Source organism: Saccopteryx leptura, chromosome 2, assembly GCF_036850995.1.
Source record: "Saccopteryx leptura isolate mSacLep1 chromosome 2, mSacLep1_pri_phased_curated, whole genome shotgun sequence".
Classification (NCBI taxonomy): domain Eukaryota; kingdom Metazoa; phylum Chordata; class Mammalia; order Chiroptera; family Emballonuridae; genus Saccopteryx; species Saccopteryx leptura.
This window is the reverse complement of record NC_089504.1, coordinates 377,978,619-378,002,873: the sequence shown is the minus strand read 5'-3', so window position 1 is coordinate 378,002,873 and position 24,255 is coordinate 377,978,619. Positions and strand designations below refer to the sequence as shown.

General features: G+C 37.9%; 1 protein-coding gene across 1 annotated transcript; it reads right to left on the bottom strand.

Moving 5' to 3' along the window:
- Positions 1-3,999: 3,999 nt before the first annotated feature.
- On the bottom strand, positions 4,000-5,888 carry LOC136393828 (olfactory receptor 8D1-like). Its single transcript, XM_066366478.1, has 2 exons — positions 5,826-5,888; positions 4,000-4,939 (listed from the first exon to the last, which is right to left on the bottom strand). The coding sequence occupies exon 2, from the start codon at positions 4,921-4,923 to the stop codon at positions 4,000-4,002; it is 924 nt and encodes a 307-aa protein (XP_066222575.1). The 5' UTR covers positions 4,924-4,939; positions 5,826-5,888.
- Between the last annotated feature and the right edge of the window lie 18,367 nt (positions 5,889-24,255).

The window sequence follows — 24,255 nt, the reverse complement described above, 5'->3', positions numbered from 1 at the left end:
ATAGGTTTACTAACGAATGCTTTAAAGCCTATAGGAAATTTTGTGTCACTTTCTGTAAGACTTTCTTAGAATTTCTTAATCATAATTTAAGTTTTAAATCATCTAACTTTATTGATTCTATTTTTATTCAGTATAACCAAAAATATTTTTCTAAATTAATTGGAATCATTTTTTTTGGAATCATTTTTTTAAAATTTATTTTTATTAAAAAAATTTTAAACATTTTTATTTAATTTATTAGGGTAAGGAAATTTGTACAACCTATGGTTAATAAAAATGTACAGATTTCAGATGTACAATTCTACATACATCATTGCATTGTGGACAATTGCATTGTGTGTTCACCACTCCAAATCAAGTGTCTCTCCATCACCATCTATCCCCCCTCTATTTTTCCAAATTCTTGGAGTACAGGAAAGGAGAATGAGACACCTCTCCCTTATTCTTGATAGTTACTTCCATGTGGAGGTTTATTTATTACTCTAACACTCCAGCCCCAGCTTAGTACCCTTAGTCTTCCTCGGAAGGCAAAGTTACTTATTTTATTGGTAAATTTCAAAAGAGAAACTTTTTTTCTTCTTACTTAGTTTTTGAGAATTAGCATATTTTCAGAAAGAATATATTTCAGTACTCTTTCCCAAGCATTTCTACCTCTACTGGTAGAGACCTGCAGGCAGCCAGCATTTTGTGTCTTAGAGTAGCACGTTCACTCAATTCTAGAGCTTGGTGTTAAGTTGTTAAGTTCACTTGACCCAAAATCACTTTTACCAATAACAAAGATATTTTAGGTTTCACTTGAAATGTGTATTTACTATATATATTGATGCAGAACAAGGGCTCTGTATTTTACGTCCTCAAACAACTGACACTTTGTGAATTGGACCAATGTTATAGAGAAGTTACCAGAAGAAGTTGATTTAGGAGCAAAAGCAAAACTAAGAGTTTTGGGCTTTTGATAGGGAGAAGTGACTTTGAATTCAGTGGAATAAAGTGACATTTATTTCATTATATTTTTATAGTTTTAGTTTATGCATAACTTTTACCAATGTGACTATGACTCTAAATCCTTTGAGAATGTGGGATTTTAACCTCTATAGGTACAATATACAGGCAAGTGAATAATTTTATGTGGGTGCACAATGATTTTGCCAGAGGCCATACTGACTTTGGTGGGCCTCTAGCATAGGTAAATACGTTAACAGAGGCTAATTACCTTGAAAAGTGTGAGCTAAGTGAGCCTCCATGAATCAGTGTCTCCTATGGTCTTCTGCAAATGTAGGTTGAGGAATCCTCAACAACTATGTGAGTAAATATAGCTGCAGCCTAAATTTGGTATAAAGAGAATGCTTTCCCCAAGTGGTCAATGATTTGATTATAAAGAAAGGAGAATATTTTCATATAACTTTTTTTGTAGACAATAGGAGTAGAACAATCATTTGTTGTTTTCATGCTATTTTTTAGCCATATCTTCAGGAAATATTGAGTTTCAAGTCTAGTATGGCAGGTGGATAGACTGCTTTAAATTTTGTCTCTTTTTTAATGCTGCTTTACACTGCCTTTGTGACCCAGACATGGAACTATGGAAAGTCTAACTTTGAATTCTTGTAGCTTGTGTGTAGACTTAAGAGTCAGTTTGCACCAAGTGGGCTGAATTTGGTCCTGGATTTGGCTTTGAAGTTTTATCCTCTCATCTGAAGCTTCTCTCAAATGGGAAGTAGCTTTCACTAAAAAACCAGTAAAACTGGAGGGAGGGGGATTGTATCATAAATATACCATATTTAATTTTATGGAGAAAGAGAAAAACTCAATTAAATTGTAAACTAAGAAGGTAGCTGAAATATCTGAATTTGAAACACTCTGTGTCTAGGAATCAAGTTTACTTAGGAAACAAATGAGTTATAGGGTTGTTTTAGTTTTATAATCATAACAGGAGCAGTAGGAAAAAGAACACAATGTCGAGCAAAGCAAGTGTAATTAAACTGGGATAAAAGAGAGAATGAAGAAGACAGATTACAAATCTGTGTGATAGAAAATACTTTGAAGGCCTGGAGACTGGATCCAGGAAACTATTTATTTCAATATTAAGCCTCTGACAAAGAGTAAATAAATAACACATGTCCCTCTTAAAGAATGGAAGAATTTAATGGGGAGCTTGAGAAGATACAGACATTGTGGGACCCTATAAAATACATGAAAAAAAGAAAACAAGGTATAGAAAAGAGGAAGTATATATATTAAGGAATAGATAGGCAAGGTCATGATTCGATCTCAGGACCTGACTAAAGAAACTGATGGGTCAGATGTATTCTTGGTGGGATTATCAGAAGGACGGAACTAAATATAGGTAAGCGTTGCTACCACAGTAAGATTTTGGCAGACCCAGACCTACTGATTTCATATTTCTCAAATTATATTAATTTTCCAAGAGAAGCTCTAGAAAATAATGTAAAATTTATATTGGCAAAAGCAAGAAAACATTTTTTTTTAATGTAAAGAGAAAAAGACACCTAATTTCAACAAAAACTGCTAGTTTAACATCTTAAAATGAGTGAAGAGAAGCAACTTGTGATGGAAGATAAAATTTTAAAAATTCCATGGAACTTTTCTTAGAGGAAGAAATAAACAGCTGAAGGATGCAAAATAGTAGAGGGATGTTTCATTACACCCCACAAAAAGACAAGAACAAACAAAAGCAGAAAGAAATGATACTGGAGTATCTACAGAGTGCATAGTACTTACACCGTAATGTTACATGTTTAGAACGGCACTACAGCCTCAGTTTCAGGAGCTGGTTTAGAGCAAACTCCAACTGAAACAAATCTAAGAGTTACAGCTTCCCTGTGAGACAGGTTTCACAACCTTCATTGCAACATGTAGTGGAAACTCCAACTATGACACAGTCCTGAAAATGTCTGTTCAGAGGTACCTTAATATAGCACCATACATATCTACTGCTCACAAAAATTAGGGGATATTTCAAAATGAATATGAAGCTATCAAATATCCCCCTAATTTTTTTGTGAGCATTATCTATGTCACCAAGGAAATGAAAAGAAAGAGATTTTGAATATGCTGAATAGAAAAAAAAGGAGGAAAAGCATTTTGGACTAGAATTGCCATTCTTGTTCTGCAACTGTTTTTCTTTCATTTCTTTTCTCCACCATTGTGCATTTGACTGACTCCCTTGAGGATTAATGGAGACATTGGATTGAGTTACATATCTTGTTTATCATTTATATTAATGGACAACCCAGTGCTTTCTATATAGCAGTTATTTGATAAGAGAAAACACAGGATATTAAGGAAAGAATAATAATGCTCTAGGAAATAGGAATTCTCATCTTTTTTTTATCACAGTAGGTTAGAAAAAATAAAACTATCTAAACCTCAATTGTGTCAAAAATAAGAATACTAATACCTTTAGTGAAGGCTTTGCTAAATGCCTTTTCATTTCTTTTAGAAAATTTAATCAAATTAGAGATGAGGAAGTATTTTTATTTTTATTTATTTTTATTTATTTTTGCATTTTTTTGAAGTTGGAAACAGGGAGGCTGGTCAGACTCCTGCATGCGCCCACCGGGATCCACCCGGCACGCCCACCAGGGGGCGATGCTCTGCCCATCCGGGGCGTCGCTCTGTTTGCATCCAGAGCCATTCTAGCACCTGAGGCAGAGGCCACAGAGCCATCCCCAGCGCCTGGGCCATCTTTGCTCCAATGGAGCTGTGGGAGGGGAAGAGAGAGACAGAGAGGAAGGAGAGGAGGAGGGGTGGAGAAGCAGATGGGCGCTTCTCCTGTGTGCCCTGGCCGGGGATCGAATCCGGGACTCCTGCACGCCAGGTCAACGCTCTGCCACTAAGCAAATCGGCCAGGGCCGAGGAAGTATTTTTAAAAACCAAATATTATGTATATTATAATAGAAAAACAAAGAAAAATGAGCAAGAACATATTTTCATTGGAACCATTTATTTCTCTATTCTATCAATTTCCCAAAGGAAAACTCATTTTCTCACCAAAATCTTCCTCACTGCTTTCCTCACGTCCTTGTTCCTCAGACTGTATATTAAAGGGTTCAGCATGGGGATCACCGTGGTGTAAAACACTGAGGAAACCTTCTCCTGTTCTAGGGAGTTGGAAGGGGGCTTGAAATACATGAATGTGATGGACCCAAAGAAAATGCCCACAGCCAGGAGGTGAGAGCTGCAAGTCCTAAAAGCTTTGGACCGACCCTCTGAGGACTGGATGCGAAGGATGCTGCGGAAGATGAAGGCATAGGACACGAAGAGAGTGAGGATCGGCAGCAAGACATTAACCCCTCCAATGATAAAAAGCAGAAGCTCATTGAGGTGTGTGTTGGAGCAGGAAAGGTGGAGGAGTGGAAGGAAATTACAGAAGTAATGGTTGATGATGTGGGATTTGCAGAAGGACAGCTGCGTCATGGCACTGGTATGGGCCACAGCAGTGAGAAAGCCCAGGGTCAAGGCACCCAGCACCAGCAGTGAACAGACCTGAGAGGACATGATCACATTGTAACGCAGCGGGCTGCAGATAGCAGCGTAGCGGTCGTACGCCATGGCAGTCAGGAGGTAACACTCAGCCACCGCAAAGACGTTGAAGAAAAAGAGCTGCGCCATACACTCAGAATAGGGGATCACATTCTTCTTCCCCAGAAAGTTGACCAGCATTTTGGGGGTAATGACGGAGGAGTAGCAGAGATCGATGAAGGACAAGCTGCTGAGGAAGTAGTACATGGGAGTGTGAAGCAGGGGGCTGGCTGCGATGAGAAGGATCAAGCCCAGGTTGCCCATGACTGTCACCGTGTAGATTCCCAGGAACAGGAAGAAGAGAGGCGACTGGAGTTCTGGCTGCTGGGTCAGACCCACTAAGACGAATAGGATTGCTGTGGAATGATTCCCTGGGGCCATTCTTCTTTAGAGATTTCTGTGAAAATGTTAAATAAGAACTATATATATTAGAATGGATGTTCACTTTCTTTCCAAATGAAACCAGATCTACATAGGGAGGTGGATAGGATCAGAGAGACTGAATAGTAGCTCTCTTTATCTCTGTTTCCATCTCCCTAAAGCACCCTGACCCTCTTCCAAGCTGGTCCCAGGATTTCCAACACACACACACACACACACACACACACACACACACATACACACACACACACACACATACACACACACACACACACACACACTGTTCTTTGTCTGGTTAAGAAAACTTCACCATATGACTTTAGTAGTGAAATCAAAGCCCCTTTTATGGTGCAGATTTTATTAGCCAAGAGCTATTTGCTGATAGTCAAACAGAGGAAAAGATTCTAATTACTCTTTCAATTTCTCCAGTTTTCTCATGCTCTAAGATTTGCAGGCCTCCCCCACAGCTTCTGCAAACAGGAAGACAGAATAATACCTGGGATGCTAACAACGGCTTCTTACTCCCAATCAGAATAGTGTTTGGGCACAGGTAAGGCATATATGACCATTCTACCAACAAAAATGTCTCTAATAGTAAACAGCACTGCAGAAGCAGAATTACTCATCTAACATCCCTGGTCCTCCACTAAGCTGGGTGAAGATGAGGAAGACCGAAGAGTTCATTATAGGAATCACCGATAGAGAACAATTTCTTTTTTTTTAATTGAATTTTTATTTGAGTGATACTTTCTTTTAACTCAGGGACCAGCTAACTGTAAAGTTTATAATGAGCATCTCCTCAGACTGCAACCATTTCCAGAAATACTGGGTGGCTTGAACCCTAGGGATGAACTACTATCCCCTTGTGCATGAGACCCCAACCCTCACCGAGCATCCCTTACTGTGAAAGGCAGAGGACGTCTGAGATGAATGTTGTCACTGGTGTAAGCTTGACCTGAAGCCCAGAGTCCGTGATGGTTTAGCTTCTGGATCTGAAGAAATAAAAGAGTGTGGAATACTGTATTTTCCCCAGAAGTGGTGAAATCCAGTTAGTCCATCATCTTGCAAGATGAACTGGTTCCCAAATAGAGCCACTTTAGCTGGATATGGGTTTTAGTAGCATTCTAGTTATTCTTTTCTCCTATTTAGGAACACTCAATTGCTCTCATTAAAAAAAAAAAATCCCAGATTCTTTACCTAATACTTAAGACCTGTAATGAAGAGGCCTGAATTTAACTTTCAAGCTTCTATTTCTCTTGGAAGTCTTCCATGCCCCTATACCATTAAATGTTTTTCTTTCCCTGCCTCTCTTGATTGTACATCCTCTGCACTATTATCATTTGTTCTTTTTTTTTTTTTTTTGTTCAGTGAGAGGAGAGAGGCAAAGAGACAGACTCCCACATAGGCCCCAGTAGGGATCCACCTGGCAAGCCCACTAGGGGGTGATGCTCTGCCCATCTGGGGTGCTGTTCTGTTGCTCAGCAACCGAGATCTTCTTAGCACCTGAGGCGGAGGTGATGGAGCCATTCTCAGTGGCAGGGTCCAAGTGAGCCATGGCTTCAGGAGGGAGATAGAGAGAGAAAGAGAGAGAGAGAGAGAGAGAGAAAGAGAGAGAGAAGCGAGAAGGAGAGAGGTGGAGAAGTAGATGTGCCCTTCTCCTGTGTGCCTTGACCAGGAATTGAATCTGGGACAGGCCAACTCTCTACCACTGAACCAACTGGCCAGGACCAATCATTTGTTCTTTTTAGCCCAACTTAAATACTACCTCATTTTGAAGTCACTAGCACTTTCTGTGTCCCCATAACATCCTAAATATCTTCATTTTAATACAAAGTGTGCATATAACAGCTGTTTTCTTCTAAAACTCCCTGTGCTAGGCTTTAAGCCCTTTAAGGACAGTGACAGCATTAGGCATTTTTTGTGCTCCTAATTCCTAAATCATTGTGGACACTCCATATATATATTTTTAACGGGAATGTATGATGTTCCTGGCCATTCCTCAAAGACAATGAGGTTATTGGAGAGAGTGGGAAAATTACCAGTAACATATGTTTGCATAACTTCATTTGCCACCATTTTTAAAGTAAGTTAATATATAAACTTACTTTTCTCTTTATTTAGATGCCAGAGTTTTAAATTATTACATGTCAAATATATAACTACATATAAAAGAATAAATTTTTCACGTGTACTATTTTAATTTTAGTATAGATGTTTTTCTCTACCTTTGTTTCTTGCCCTCCATTCGTGGAGCCTTTAGCTTCTCAGTTAACTTTCTATGTGCTCATAGAATTTCACACACACACACACACACACACACACACACACACACACACACACGGTTTTGTCCTCTGCTTAGAATGTAAAATGATGAGGGTGACGTCACGGAAATGGCGCCGTGAGTAGCGCGTCCGACAGATCTCCCCAAAATCACAACAAATTTATCAACTAGAAACAGGAAAATTTATCTTCGGAGCAAACTGAAAGCAAAAGGACTGTTATCGCTCGAATCTGAGAGACGAGGGTGTGGAGGAAGCTACCGCAGGGACGTTCATTCAAGCCGCGAGAAAGTTCGCCTGTGGTAAGTCATCCCGCACTCGGAAGCCGCCGCCGCCGCCGCCGCCCGGGTCGTTTGCAGAACGAGCGGCGAGCAGCTGCTGGCGCGCTCCCGGTCTGGTTGCAGACCGAGCATTGCAGACCGAGCACCGCTAACGTTCCCAGCGGCCCGCGCACGGGGAGCGGGAGAGGCCCCAGGGCGGTATTCCCTACTTGGGAGATTCTCTCCGGGGGTGGGGCACCTCACCCAGCCATTCAAGCTAACAATCAAGCGTTGGGGGAGGGGCGCGCGCAGGCAGCCTGAAATACCTTCGGGAGCACAGCTGCGACCCAATTACTAAAATTAACTTAACCCGTGAAATCTGCGCACCCTCGGTTCTAATTGATAAGATCTCTCTCAGTTCACCGACCCAAGACAAGAGGCGTGATATTTTTTGGTGCCTCTCGCTAAAGGGGCGGGGGCAACTTCTGATTGATAGAGCCTCCATATTCAGGGATAAACGCTAACAAGAAGGACTTGGCAGATAATAAGATCTATACCAAACTAGTCGCAAGCAGAGACTAGTGCCTCTTCTTACCGGCCAAAACAGGCTACAAAGTGTGGAAAGCCTGGGTTGAGAGGTCCAACTGAATGCTAGGCGCTGAACAGACACCTTGACAACAATTGACTCCCACCCCCGCCTGATTACACTGGAGGCCCTGACTGTCAGAGCCCTTCCCAGAGCCTTGCACTGAGTGAGGATAGAGTGGGGATTTCCCAGCTCTTTGAGCCTCTTACTCCCCAGGCAGAAGCAGTGGCAGCCTTGTGGCTGGATCGCCAGGCTGCTGGTTCGGGAGGGGGGGACTGGGAGAGAGAATCCACGAAGGCAAACTCTCTCGTCGTTAGACCCTGCAGACGCTGGCAGGCCTTGATTACCAGCAAGACTAAAGCCAATTGTGTGACATTGCCGTAGAACCCCATCAACTGCAAGTCCCTGCCTGGGTGTGGCGCAGGGGCAGGGCCTGGGGTGCAGAGTCGCCGACCGGGAAGAGGGAGAGAGGAGAAGGAGGAAGAGGTTGACATCTCAAAATCAGGAAAAATCCACAGACTTTGCAGCTTGTTCCACTGTTTTTTTTTTTGTTTTTTTTTTTGTTGTTGTTTGTTCCTTCTATCTTATTGTCTTTATTTCCTCCACCTCAGTCCTTCTATTCTCTGCCCATCTTATGCTTCCCTTTTCTTGAACTACACTACCCATAAGTGTTACATTTTATTTCTCTTCTTCATCCTCACCCTCCTTTGGGGTTATACTCCAGGACACTTAATTCTCACTCTCTCCTCTTTTGTTTTTTTTTGCCTTATTTTGTTTTTTTCTCTTGCTTTTTTATTTCTTCCTTTGTTTTACTCTTTTTCTTATTTTTCCCTTTCTATTCGTTTTTTCTTTTCTCATTTTACTTTCCTCCCATTTAATCCTCAATCACGAACAAATTAGTTAATTTGGGACTCAAGGTTTTTTTTTTTGGCTTTGTTTTTCTTTTTCGGTTTTGTTTTTGTTTTTTTCTGGTTGGTTTGTTTTTGTGGCATTTTGGGTCCTCCCAACCCAAGGTCTCCATTGTATTTGGTCTTTGCTCCACTTAATACAACGTATTTTTACTTATTATTTTTATTTTTTCTTCTTTATTATTCCTTTTTTTGTCCTTTTTTCTGGTTCCCTCTTGTCCCTCTCATTATATCTCTTGGTTGACCGTCACCCGCAGGCAGATCAACTTATGCTTGTCTAAGATTTTCTTCCTTTTTTTATTTTTAATTTTTTTTTTTTCTTTTTTTTTTTTTTTTTTTTTTTTTTTGCCCCCTTGAACTCTTCACCGCAAACCAGGCCCTCCATTATAGGCACGATATTTTCCTGAGGAGGGGAGAGGAGGGAAGGGGAACAAAGCAAAAAAAAAGGGGGAAATAATAAATTATTACTGCTTTTTTTGTGGGGTGTTTTACCCTCTGGTTTTTTTTTTTTTTTTTTGTTGTTGTTGTTGTTTTTTTTGTTTGTTTTTTACTTTTTACTCTTTATTAATTCTAATTAGTGCTATCAACAAGACCACCCTCAGATGCCAATAAGAAAGAGGAAATCGAATATTATGGATACAAAAGAAAGAGAGGTAACACAAATAGATGTGGAAAAATCTATGGAGAAAAGACTTAACATATTGGAAGCCTTGGAGCTAAATGACAGAGAATTTAAAATAGAAATCTTAAAAATACTCAGAGATATACAAGAAAACACGGAAAGGCAATATAGGGAGATCAGAAAACAACTCAATGAACACAAAGAATATATTACCAAGGAAATTGAAACTATAAAAACAAATCAAACAGAAATGAAAAACTCAATTCACGAGCTGAAAAATGAGGTAACAAGCTTAGCTAGCAGAACAACCCAGATTGAAGATAGGATTAGTGAAATAGAAGACAAACAACTTGAGGCACAACAGAGAGAAGAAGAAAGAGACTCAAAAATAATAAAAAACGAGAAAGCCCTACAGGAATTATCTGACTCCATCAGAAAGAATAACATAAGAATAATAGGTATATCAGAGGGAGAAGAGAAAGAAAATGGAATGGAGAATATACTCAAACAAATAATAGACGAGAACTTCCCAAGCCTGTGGAAAGAACTAAAGCCTCAAATTCAAGAAGCAAACAGAACACCGAGTTTTCTTAACCCCAACAAACCCACTCTGAGGCACATCATAATAAAGATGACACAAACCAATGACAAAGAAAAAATTCTCAAGGCAGCCAGGGAAAAGAAGAGTACAACATATAAAGGAAGGCCTATTAGATTATCATCAGATTTCTCAGCAGAAACTCTACAAGCTAGAAGAGAGTGGACCCCAATATTTAAAGCCCTGAAAGAGAGGAACTTTCAGCCAAGAATACTATACCCATCAAAGCTATCCTTCAAGTATGAAGGAGATATAAAAACATTCACAAATACAGAAAAGATGAGAGAATTTATCACGAGAAAGCCCCCACTCCAGGAAATACTAAAGGGGGTTTTCCAACCAGATTCAAAGAACAAAAGAAAACAACACCACAAGTAACAGCTCCACCAAGAACACAATAAAACCAAACTTAAACTGTGACAACAAAGGAAAAAAAAAAAGGGGGGGGAGAGAATGGAGATTAACAGTAGCAAAGGACGATGAAGTGCAGAAATACTTATAAGATAGGGTACTACAATGAATATGGTAGGTACCCTTTTCATTACTTAATGGTAACCACCCTAGAAAAAACCACCACAAAAACACATGACTTAAAAAAGGTAGCAACAGAGGAAAGAAGTATGGAACACAAACAAACAGAAACAAATGATAGAAAAACAAAAGAGAAGAATCAAACTAGATACAAAACTAACAGAAAGCAATTTATAAAATGGCAGTAGGGAACCCACAAGTGTCAATAATTACACTAAATGTAAATGGATTAAACTTACCAATAAAAAGACACAGAGTAGCAGAATGGATTAAAAAAGAAAATCCAACTATATGCTGCCTACAAGAAACACATCTAAGCAACAAGGATAAAAACAAATTCAAAGTGAAAGGCTGGAAAACAATACTCCAAGCAAACAACACCCAAAAAAAAGCAGGTGTAGCAATACTCATATCTGATAATGCTGACTACAAGACAGAAAAAGTACTCAGAGACAAAAATGGTCACTTCATAATGATTAAGGGGACACTGAATCAAGAAGACATAACAATCCTTAATATATATGCACCAAACCAAGGAGCACCAAAATATATAAGACAGCTACTTATTGACCTTAAAACAAAAACTAACAAAAATACAATCATACTTGGAGACCTCAATACTCCGCTGACGGCTCTAGATCGGTCATCCAAACAGAGAATCAATAAAGATATAGTGGCCTTGAACGAAATACTAGAACACCTGGATATGATAGACATCTACAGGACACTTCATCCCAAAGCGACAGAGTATACATTTTTCTCTAGTGTACATGGAACATTCTCAAGAATTGACCATATGTTGGGCCACAAAGACAATATCAGCAAATTTAGAAAAATTGAAATTGTACCAAGCATATTTTCTGATCATAAAGCCTTGAAACTAGAATTCAACTGCAAAAAAGAGGGGGAAAAAAACCACAAAAATGTGGAAACTAAACAACATACTTCTAAAAAATGAATGGGTCAAAGAAGAAATAAGCGCAGAGATCAAAAGATACATACAGACAAATGAAAATGAAAATACGACATATCAGAATCTCTGGGATGCTGCAAAAGCAGTAATAAGAGGAAAGTTCATATCACTTCAGGCCTATATGAACAAACAAGAGAGAGCTGAAGTAAACCACTTAACTTCACACCTTAAGGAACTAGAAAAAGAAGAACAAAGACAACCCAAAACCAGCCGAAGAAAGGAGATAATAAAAATCAGAGCAGAAATAAATGAAATAGAGAACAGAAAAACTATAGAAAAAATCAATAAAACAAGGAGCTGGTTCTTTGAAAAGATCAACAAAATTGACAAACCCTTGGCAAGACTCACCAAGGAAAAAAGGCACAGGACTCAAATAAATAAAATCCAAAATGAAAGAGGAGAGATCACCACAGACATCATAGATATACAAAGAATTATTGTAGAATACTATGAAAAATTATATGCCACCAAATACAACAATCTAGAAGAAATGGATAAATTCCTAGAACAATACAACCTTCCTAGACTGAGTCATGAAGAAGCAGAAAGCCTAAACAGACCAATCAGCAGGGAGGAAATAGAAAAAACTATTAAAAACCTCCCCAAAAATAAAAGTCCAGGCCCAGACGGTTATACTAGTGAATTCTATCAAACATTCAAAGAAGACTTGGTTCCTATTCTACTCAAAGTCTTCCAAAAAATTGAAGAAGAAGCAATACTTCCAAACACATTTTATGAGGCCAACATAACCCTCATACCAAAACCTGGCAAGGATGGCACAAAGAAAGAAAACTACAGACCAATATCTCTAATGAATACAGATGCTAAAATTCGAAACAAAATACTGGCAAACCGAATACAACAACATATTAAAAAAATAATACATCATGATCAAGTGGGATTCATCCCAGAATCTCAAGGATGGTTCAACATATGCAAAACGGTTAACGTAATACACCATATCAACAAAACAAAGAACAAAAACCATATGATCTTATCAATAGATGCAGAAAAGGCTTTTGATAAAATACAACACAATTTTATGTTTAAGACTCTCAACAAAATGGGTATAGAAGGAAAATATCTCAACATGATAAAGGCCATATATGATAAACCATCAGCCAACATCATTTTAAATGGCATAAAACTGAGGACTTTCTACCTTAAATCAGGAACAAGACAGGGTTGTCCACTCTCTCCACTCTTATTTAACGTGGTGCTAGAAGTTCTGGCCAGAGCAATCAGACAAGACAAAGAAATAAAAGGCATCCATATCAGAAAAGAAGAAGTAAAGGTATCACTTTTTGCTGATGATATGATCCTATACATCGAAAACCCGAAGGACTCCACAAAAAGATTATTAGAAACAATAAACCAATACAGTAAGGTCGCAGGATACAAAATTAACATACAGAAGTCCATAGCCTTTCTCTATGCCAACAATGAAATATTAGAAAACGAACTCAAAAAAATAATCCCCTTCACGATTGCAACAAAAAAAATAAAATACCTAGGAATAAACATAACAAAGAATGTAAAGGACCTATATAATGAAAATTACAAAGCATTGTTAAGAGAAATCGAAAAAGATACAATGAGATGGAAAAATATTCCTTGTTCTTGGATAGGAAGAATAAATATAATCAAAATGGCCATATTACCCAAAGCAATATACAAATTTAATGCAATTCCCATCAAAATCCCTATGGGATTTTTTAAAGAAATGGAACAAAAAATCATCAGATTTATATGGAACTATAAAAAACCCCGAATAGCCAAAACAATCCTAAGGAAAAAGAATGAAGCTGGGGGCATTACAATACCTGACTTTAAACTATATTATAGGGCCACAATAATCAAAACAGCATGGTATTGGCAGAAAAATAGACACTCAGACCAATGGAACAGAATAGAAAGCCCAGAAATAAAACCACATATATATGGTCAAATAATCTTTGATAAAGGGGCCAACAACACACAATGGAGAAAAGAAAGCCTCTTCAACAAATGGTGTTGGGAAAACTGGAAAGCCACATGCAAAAGAATGAAACTCGACTACAGCCTGTCCCCGTGTACTAAAATTAATTCAAAATGGATCAAAGACCTAAATATAAGACCTGAAACAATAAAGTACATAGAAGAAGACATAGGTACTAAACTCATGGACCTGGGTTTTAAAGAACATTTTATGAACTTGACTCCAATGGCAAGAGAAGTGAAGGCAAAGATAAATGAATGGGACTACATCAGAATAAAAAGTTTTTGCTCAGCAAGAGAAACTGATATAAAAATAAACAGACAGCCAACTAAATGGGAAATGATATTTTCAAACAACAGCTCAGATAAGGGCCTAATTTCCAAAATTTACAAAGAACTCATAAAACTCAACAACAAACAAACAAACAATCCAATAAAAAAATGGGAAGAAGACATGAATAGACACTTCTCCCAGGAAGAGATATAAATGGCCAACAGATATATGAAAAAATGCTCAGCTTCATTAGTTATTAGGGAAATGCAAATCAAAACTACAATGAGATACCACCTCACACCTGTTAGATTAGCTATGATCAACAAGACGGGTAATAGCAAATGTTGGAGAGGCTGTGGAGAAAAAGGAACCCTCATTCACTGTTGGTGGGACTGTAAAGTAGTACAACCATTATGGAGGAAAGTATGGTGGTTCCTCAAAAAACTGCAAATAGAACTACCTTATGACCCAGCAATCCCTCTACTGGGTATATACCCCAAAACCTCAGAAACATTGATACGTGAAGACACATGTAGCCCCATGTTCATTGCAGCACTGTTCACAGTGGCCAAGACATGGAAACAACCAAAAAGCCCTTCAATAGAAGACTGGATAAAGAAGATGTGGCACATATACACTATGGAATACTACTCAGCCATAAGAAACGATGACATCAGATCATTTACAGCAAAATGGTGGGATCTTGATAACATTATAAGGAGTGAAATAAGTAAATCAGAAAAAAACAAGAACTACATGATTCCATACATTGGTGGAACATAAAAATGAGACTAAGAGACATGGACAAGAGTGTGGTGGTTACCAGGGGTGGGGGGAGGGAGGACAGGGGGAGAGTTAGGGGGAGGGGGAGGGGCACAGAGAACTAGATAGAGGGTGGCGAAGGACAATCTGACTTTGGGCGAGGGGTATGCAACATAATTTAATGACAAAATAACCTAGACATGTTTTCTTTGAATATATGTACCCTGATTTATTAATGTCATCCCATTACCATTAATAAAAATTTATTTAAAAAAAAAAAAAAAAAAAAAAAAAAGAATGTAAAATGATATTATTACATAAGATTTAAAAAAAATACCTTTTAGAATATTCCTTCAAGGCAAATGTGGCACTTGGATCCATTGTTTTAAATAGTGACATGATACTCAGTGGTGTTGATATGCCATAGTATATTTATGTCTTCTTATTGATAAGCATTAAACATTGTTTAGATTAAAAATGCTACCAATAAATATAATGTTATTTAAAAAAGCCATGCCCATTCATGTATTAGTGTTTTATTTCTATGAAATAATTTCCAAGAAGACATACTTATAATTTTTTTCTTTATATAAATGATGCAATCTTGATTTCCTAAAACTGCAATATATACATTTTGATAGCAATACATAAGTACCCTTTTTACAGAATCCTCACTAGCAACACATATTATCTGTTTTTGCCAGTGTGCTGGGTATTAATATGACAAATTATTATTATGCAATTTGCCTTTTTAAATCTTCTAATGTTTAGGTCTCCTAAAATGCTAGCTCATTTTTATATGGTTTAAGCCAATTTTGATTTGTTCTTAAAGTGTTTATTGTGTTGTGTATTTTTTTTTAATTTGTAGATACTCTTAGTCATTAAGAAGTTAACCTCTTTCTCTCCTCTACACTGTGATATTTCTTTCAACTCCATTTTTAAGTATTGATTTTATTTATGGTATCTTTTCTTTAAAGGTAGAGATCAAGCATTCCACGGGGTTAGCTTTGTTGCTAATCACCAACGGCACTTTTTATTAGAGTACGACTGCCATAAATGAAGCCGGACACTTACCTTGATCCTGCACAGACACGGACACTGTTAGGGATTGCTGACTATGTCTCTGTCACAGGCTTTTGCTATAGCTAAGAAGGAGCACAGCCTCTTCTACTGCCTGATGTTCAGGCTTGCATGTCAGTGGTTGAATTATTTGGCTGGCTAAAAGTAAAATATCAAAATTCATCTGAAGGTACACACCCTCTGGATCATGAAGCACATCACGGTACTTAGCTTTCCCAATTTTAAAAGCAAGGTGACGTGATATGTAACTTTTATTTGAGGTTTGTTGAACTTAAAAACATCATTAGAAATACTTACCTCACTTGCACATGCCGCTCCCATAAGACCTATTGAGCGTAGAGAGATTTCTGGAGTGCTCAGTTTTAATAATTCTGAAAAAATATTTATATCATCCTCTGGGCCTCCTTATTGTTATAGTTCCCAAGAGTAGCGATTGTCTTAAAAAGACTTCCTTATTTTATATTATCATGTTAGCAATGAGGGTTCTGAAACAGAGAAATTAGAAAAGTGATTCCCCAAGCAAATCTGCAATTAGTTGTAGACTCTTGACTATGATTTCAGGAGTCAGTAGGGAACAAGTGGAGAAAAATAATGAAATATAATTTTGCCAAAGGCAAATTTATTCAATATAAAAACTGCTTTATTCTTTCTATTTTATTGTAGTCCTAGTATATATTATACATAACATAACATTTACTATTTTAAGCATTTTAAGTGTATAGTTCTGAGGCTTGAAATACATTTACATTGTTATTCAATCATCATCATTATTGTCCGTCTGCAGAACTTTTTTTATACAATATTTCTCTTTTCGTGTCCAGCTCATTTCACTTAGTGTAGCAACTTCAATATTCATGTATGTTATAATAAATGTAAAAAAATTTTAAGATGGAATAAGTTTTCATTCTATAATAGATAATAGTTACAATTCTTGATTGGTTACTTATTTTCTTTTTCTTCACGAATGCTTTAACTTAGCGAACTAAACATTTGGTAACTCTATATGCCATCATTAGAATTTTAGCGTCCTTGGAAATACAAACCCTGAACACTGTGCAGCTATGGACATAGTGATGGCATAGAAACGTGAACTATGAGAAAAGGATGGGAGTTACAAGTGCCAAAGCTTTGGACCATCACTCCATGGAGCAAATATGGTGGATACTATGTAGATGTGATGAATGCATAAGAGATACATACAGCTAGCACAGATGCTTATGGGATTGACCTCTCCAATAATAAATGACAATATCTCATTGATAAGAGCTGGAGCAGGAGAGAGTCAACATGGGGAGGCTACTACAAAAATGACTGACAACATGAGACCCATGGAAGGACAACCCTGACATACAGGTCGCATGGACTGTAGCCCCAGACAAACCCAGTGAATATACCACAGTCATTACAGAGCAGACCCTAAGGGATATGGTAATACTGTAAAGTCGTGGACTAGAAGTAGTCTGACATGCCTACCTTGATTGTTTTGATTTCTTATCTGTCATATGACTACATCTTTTCCAGGGACCTCTTAAAAGCTCGAGGACAAAAACAAAGAATAGAATGCAGAGCTTTGGATTCACCCTAAAACCCTTTCATTTTGCTGCCAGCCTAACGACCTCACTTTGAAAGAAAGAACAAATTTTAAGACCTAACTAGTTTTTATTAATATTATTAAAAGGACATTGCTCCCCCTCTTTTTCTGGGCATGTGCTAATAGAAACTTCAGTCTTGGTTGCAAAATGGCTTTCAGACTGGCTCTGATCAGATAGAGTAGATTGTTTTGTTTTTTCAATCCATCTACATGAGTTAGCATAATTCATAGTCTTTACAGCAGGGTTATTAGAGACATAACACCCTTCTATAAAGAAACGATGAGTGCCAAAAGAAATTAGAGAAATGGTTCTCATAAATCCAGATACTCATTCTACTAATTCTGTCCTCTGGATAGAAAACTTTGGAAGTCCAGAAATTTTTTTTCACTGTCGATGTGGTTGAAAGAAAGGTGGCCCCAAAGGCTATTTATTCTTAGACTATATTTTAAATCTCTTTCATGGAAGAAACAGCAAAGAAATAAGATTGGTTTTCAGATGTAATACTTTATTATAATACAATCATTGTTCTCTCTCCAACTCTTCCCTGTTGTCCGTGATTACAGGACTAACTGTCTCAAAGTTGTTTGATCAGAAATGGGGGATTTCTCCTTTAATAATTTAGTCTTCCATAAATTATAGGGAAAGGATTCAGGGGAAAGGGTTTCCTGATTTCAGCTGATACATTATACGTTATATAAGGCAGCAATTTTTAACCAGTATGCTATAAGAATTTTTAAAACATGCAATACATGACTATTTAGTCAGGGACCCTGACCTCTTTTCCTTAGATTGTCAAATAAAAAAATTATACTGGCCAATAAAACAGTAGCTATCCAGTGTAAATGAATCAAGTTATACCAATTTTTTTTGTCAGATCAGTAAAATATATAATGTTTTCTGGTGTGCTGCCAAATTTAGTAAGTAGTGTATGTTTACCATGAGATAAAAAAATACTGAAAATGGCTGATGTAAGGAATTAACATTCATAAATTTTTATTAAGTCACGTTGAATATTACATAACATTTCTTTGATGCATAGTACTTAAGTGAGAACATGTGCCATATCTAAACATTTTAATTTTATTTTTCAAAATAAGAAAATATGTCAATGGAGGAAAATTCTGTACATTGAAAAATACATAGTTTGCTTTTATTTTGCATGAAAAAATGTGTAACCTGTGATAATTTTTTCCATAATCACAAACAAAAATTTATGAGACTTTGCTGTAATCTATTTTCTCTCTATACCTTTGAAAAGATATTAAGGGTATTCTGTTCTGAACTTGTTCAACAATCCATAGGAATACTTGCCTGGTGTTTCTGTTATTTATACAGAAGCCAACACTCCATGGAAGTCAATAGGGAAACAGGTGGACATTTGGGTTTGAGATCCGCTGAGTGGGTACCACAGTTCTTTTTAATAGGCTCACACATAATTCTGAATATTAAGGGTATTCAGTACATATGTTGATTTAGAGGCCTAATTAAATAAGGTGTTATTATCTCCAAAAGCACACTGGAAGAGAGCCTTGCTTCTAAGTTCAGAAAACTAGATAATACTTGAAGAGAAAGAAAATCAGAGTTACCAGGATACAACTTGAAGTAGCCTGATTAGTAATGGCCATGAAATCATTTCCAGATAGATTCTCTGAACTTGTTCAACAATCCATAGGAATACTTGCCTGGTGTTTCTGTTATTCATACACAAGCCAACACTCCATGGAAGTCAACAGGGAAACAGGTGGGCATTTGGGTTTGAGATCCGCTTAGTGGGTACCACAGTTCTTTTTAATAGGCTCACACATAAACTGGCTAAATTTTCTTTTATAATTCCAAATAATATTGAAATCATTACCACTAGGAAGAGTTGTCCAGAGGCCAGAATCAAAACAGAGTGATTCTTTCGTTACTGTAGAGATATTTCTGCTGATATTGAGACTAAAATTGCAGACCTTTTAGATTAAACAAACCCATTAGGCAATGCTTTGATAGAATCCAATGGATTGAGGAAAGCAAAAAATATGTTGCAATACTTTACTTATCTGGAGGTTTGTGTTTCTTTGTTTTTTGGGTTTTTTTGACAGAGACAGAGAGAGGAACAGACAGACAGGAAGGGAGAGAGATGAGAAGCATAAGTTCTTTGTTGTTGCATCTTAGTTATTCATTGATTGCTTTCTCATATGTGCCTTGACCGGGGATCTACAGCAGAGCGAGGGACCCCTTGCTCAAACCAGATGAGCCCTCACTCAAACTGGCGACCTCGGGGTCTCAAACCTGGGTCCTCCGTGTTCCAGTCCGATGCTCTATCCACTGCACGACCGCCTGGTCAGGCTGGAGATTTTTATCTAGTGACTTAGAATTTTCAATATTACCTAGAAACTGAATGTAACTAAAAACACCTTTAAGACATCAATATGAATGTCATAATATCTGTTCATTAAAGTGATTCACTTATCAGTCTGCATTGATTCTCTTAGTTCCACATTATTCTTTTGAGAAAGAAATAGTTTTAGCAGACCTGGAGGAATTCATAACGAAGGCAGCAAATTTAAAAGGGGAGATGGGGCATGCGAAAGCTGTTGAAGAAAATCGAGGATGACAAGGTGAGCAAGTCAATGAGGGAGGCAGGCAGCTTAGAGCAGGCTCCTCCTTGCAGTGTGGCTTGTGGGAGGGGCCGCATGTTAGCAATGGCAGCTAAGCTCTGTTTTTATCTTTATTTTGTTTTTAAGAGAGGGAGGACCATCGAGCTGCTCCTATATGTGCCCTGGCCAGAAAATCAAACCAGCAACCTCTGTACTCCTGGACAATGCTCCAACCAGCTGAACTATCTAGCCAGGGCGTAATTTTTATTGATTTTTTTTTTTTTTTTTAGAGAGAGACAGAGAGGAAGAGAGAGAAAGAGGGGAGGGTGAAGGGAGCATTCATTGTTGTTCCATTCAGTTGTGTATTCTTTGGTTGCTTCCCATGTGTGCCTTCACTGAGGATTGAACCTGCAACCTCGTCATTTCAGGACGATGTTCTTAAACCGACTGAACCAACCGGCCAGGGCCAGCTCTGTTTTTAAATTTGAGCCCAGTTAGCCACCAGGAGCCCTTTGCAACAGGTGCATTTTATTCTTAGGGTCGATACCTTTCTATGATGCAACTTCTTTATTTCAGAGAAAATAAAATTGGCTCAATATCAGAATCTCAGATATTGGGAATGTAGATGTCTCTTTGGGTTTTAATAAAGTGGGCATTTTGTCAAGAAAATATAATTTATTAAGTGTAATCTTTTGTGCTCTGGCTTATTAATTTTATTGCTTAAACTGGTTTTTTTCTTTTTAGACTTTGGCTCCATTAACTATGAGTTCAGAAAATAGAAAAAAAAATTCCTCAGAGACTTATAGCATTAGGATATTAAAATTTTTCTGCTTGAGAACCAAGTGTTGACTCTTTTTTAAAAAAAATCTTAAAAAATTTTTTTATTGGTTGATTTTAGAGAGAGGAGAAAAAGAGAGAGAGGAGAGGAGGGAAGAGCGGGAAACATCAACTTGTAGTAGTTGTTTCTCATATGTGCCTTGAGTGGGTTAGCCTAGGCACTTCAGCATTCCAGGTCAATGCTTTATCCACTGTGCCACCACAGGTCAGGTCCTAGTTTTGACTCTTATTTTCTCTCAGTCAGTAGTATTTTGGGTAAAACGGTTTTGATAATAAAATTGTGAAGTTTTACAGATGCTCCTCTACTTAAAGCGCAGAAAGCATCAGAGCACAAGCATTACCCAAGGATGGTTCTGTGGCTCCTCGGAGCTGAAGATCAAGCATCCATTTCTTGACCTTCAGCCAAGGAGTCTACTTCAGTTGCGATGGAAGAAAGAGAAGACAGTGTCCTTGTTATTATCAGATGATCAACCTAGTAATACAGCACAAAGGATATGATTCTGTGTTTGGACATGCTAGGTAACAGATTAGTACCAAGAGACAGAGCCTCTCCCAGAAAATCGACATCTTTATACTTTATTTGAGCTAAGGTGTGCACACTGTCTCCTTGGAGACACCATCTTCTACTCAAATTGCATCTTTAGAGATTTTATATTCCCCAGTTCAGTGGAGACTGAAATCTTCTGTGTCCAGACTCTGCAGGTCATCCTAACCTCTGACACGAAGGTTAATTAATGTTTTTCTGCTTCACATCAAATCATTTACTCAATGATCACATTTAGTGTTTTATATCGGGGTGTAAAACTGTGAGGCCAGGGGTATAGGAATTCGTTTTCTAAACATGGGGACATACAGATCAAGCCCAGTGTGGTCAGGGGTGGTTTTCTTATAAGAGTATCCCACAGGCAGAACTTTGTTGATTGCATGAAATAAAAATTTCTGTATGCTGTTTTTACAAATTGTTTACATACTATTTTCAATGTTGTTTTATTTGTGATTCTCACTAAGTCTTCCAAAGCCAAGATTTTAGTAAAGCATCTTTCTCTGCAATTAACTCCCATAAGCATCCCCAAAATTCTTTTAAAATTTCTGAGCATTCTTATTAGATAAAGGCCACAGATGTTTCCCTAATGGTTATAAAGTACGGTTCAAAGGACAGAGCATACAAAACAGTTGTTTTCTCCCACTCAATATTCCCCAGAATAGTACTGTTCAATAGAAATACAATAGATTTTTGCCTGACCAGGAGGTTGCACAGTGCATAGAGTATTGTCTTGGGATGCAGAGGACTCAGGTTTGAAACCCTGCAGTCTCTCGTTTAAGCACAGGCTCATCTATCTGACTTGAGTGTGGGCTTACCAGCTTGAGCATGGGGTTGCCAGTTTGAGCATGGGATCATCCACATGACCCCATGATTGCTGGCTGAAGCCCAAAGGCTGCTGATTTGAAGTCCAGAGGTTGCTGGCTTGAAGCCCAAGGTCACTGGCTTGAACAGGGGGTTGATGACTCGGCTGGAGCCCCACCCCATCCCTGAGCAAGGCACATATGAGAAAGCAATCAATGAACAACTAAGGTGCCGCAATGAAGAATTGCTGCTTCTCATCTCTTTTCCTTCCTGTCTGTCTGTCCCTGTCTGTCCCCATCCCCTTTTACTCTCTCCCTCAAAAGAGAAGAAAGAAAGAAAGAAAGAAAGAAAGAAAGAAAGAAAGAAAGAAAGAAAGAAAGAAGAAAAAAAGAAAGAAATACAATAGATTGCTAAGTGAAATTAGCCAGTCAGAGAAAGATAAGTACCATAGGATTTCACTCATATGTGAAATCTAATGAACAAAATTAACTAACAAGCAAGACAGAGACAGACTCATGCATAGAGAGCAGTCTGACAGCTGTCGGGATCAGGGGTGGAAGTATTGAGAAAAAGTGGAGAAAAAGCAAAAAAAAAACCAAAAAAACAAACCCAAGGACAACAGTGTGGTGATTGTCGGGGGGTGGGGAGGTGGGAGGAGATGGAGGAGGGAATAGGGTGGATACATGGTGATGGGTGGAGACTTGACTTGGGGGGTGAACACACAATACAATGTGTAAATGATGTGTTGTAGAATTGTGCATCTAAAACCTATATAATTTTGTTAACCAGTGTCATCCCAATAAATTCAATAAAAAGGGAAAAAATACAATGTATTATATCAATATCAATATATTGGTTGTGAATTTTGCCATAGTCTCAAGATATTATCATCAGGGAAAGTGGAATATATATAAGGTACATGTGGTCTCTCTGAATTATTTTTATAATTACATGTGAATTATAATTTACATGTGAATCTATAATTAAAATTAAAATCTTAATTAAAAAATAATAGCAGGTATAGGCTTTTATCCCTGAAACAGAGAAGTTAATGCATTTAAAAGATTTTTAAAAATTATATTCTCCTTGAAACTGAAATCTGAAGACATTAGCCATTTTGGTTGATTTTATTGTTTTGAATTTAATTTGGATGAACAGTTTCAGTGTAATCAATGCTTACATACTAGAACAGCTTTCTCAAGCTTTGGTGTGCCCTTAATAGATACTGTTGTGAGGCGTCCTTATGTGCATTCTGCTCATCCCTGAATTAATTTCTCCCACTAATAGAGCCACTCAACATACCAAATGATTCCCAAGATTCAAATGAGCTCACTAGTGGTGCACATGTTAAATACTGTTTGTTTCCCACATTGGTTCATAGTGATGAAAATAAAGTTACATTCAAGACTTAGGCTCATTATTCAGAACCAAAGAGTTGATCATGTATTCTTAATCCTTACGCATTTGTCTGATTCATTCTCCTTGGATATACAAAATTGCCCATGCCTGACACTGCTGTAATCCACCTTTCTTCCCTACCTCTTTCACTATTTCTGCATACAGGTGTCTTTTTTAGTTATCTTGAATCTGAACTAGCTTTCCAGAAACTTCTCCTCAGTGGTTTTCATTCCCAAAAGTTCCCACACTCTTTCTTTCCAGGAAGCAATCATTTGATTGAAACTTTTTACCAGCTTCACAGCAACAAAAGCTTCATACAATCTTGAGTATAAAGAAAAAAAAAGTGGCCCTGGCTGGTGGTTCAGTGGATAGAGCGTGGGCCTAGCATACGGACATCCCAGGTTCTATTCCCAGTCAGGGCACTAAGGAGATGTGACCATCTGCTTCTCCTCTCCCCTTCTCTCTTCCCTTTCTGCAGCCAGTGGCTTAATTGGTTTGAGTATGGCCCCAGGTGCTGAGGATAGCTCCATTGGAGCGCATCAGCCTCAGGTGCTAAAAATAACTCAGTGCTTGAGCATCAGTCTCAGATGGGGGTGCTGGGTGGATCCGGGTCAGGACGCACTAGGGAGCTGCCTCATTATCTCTCCTCTTTTCACAAGAAAAGAGAAAAAAGGAAAAAAAGGAAGGCCAAGGCTTCAAAAAACTCAGTTTCTGGGCTCTTCAAAGGT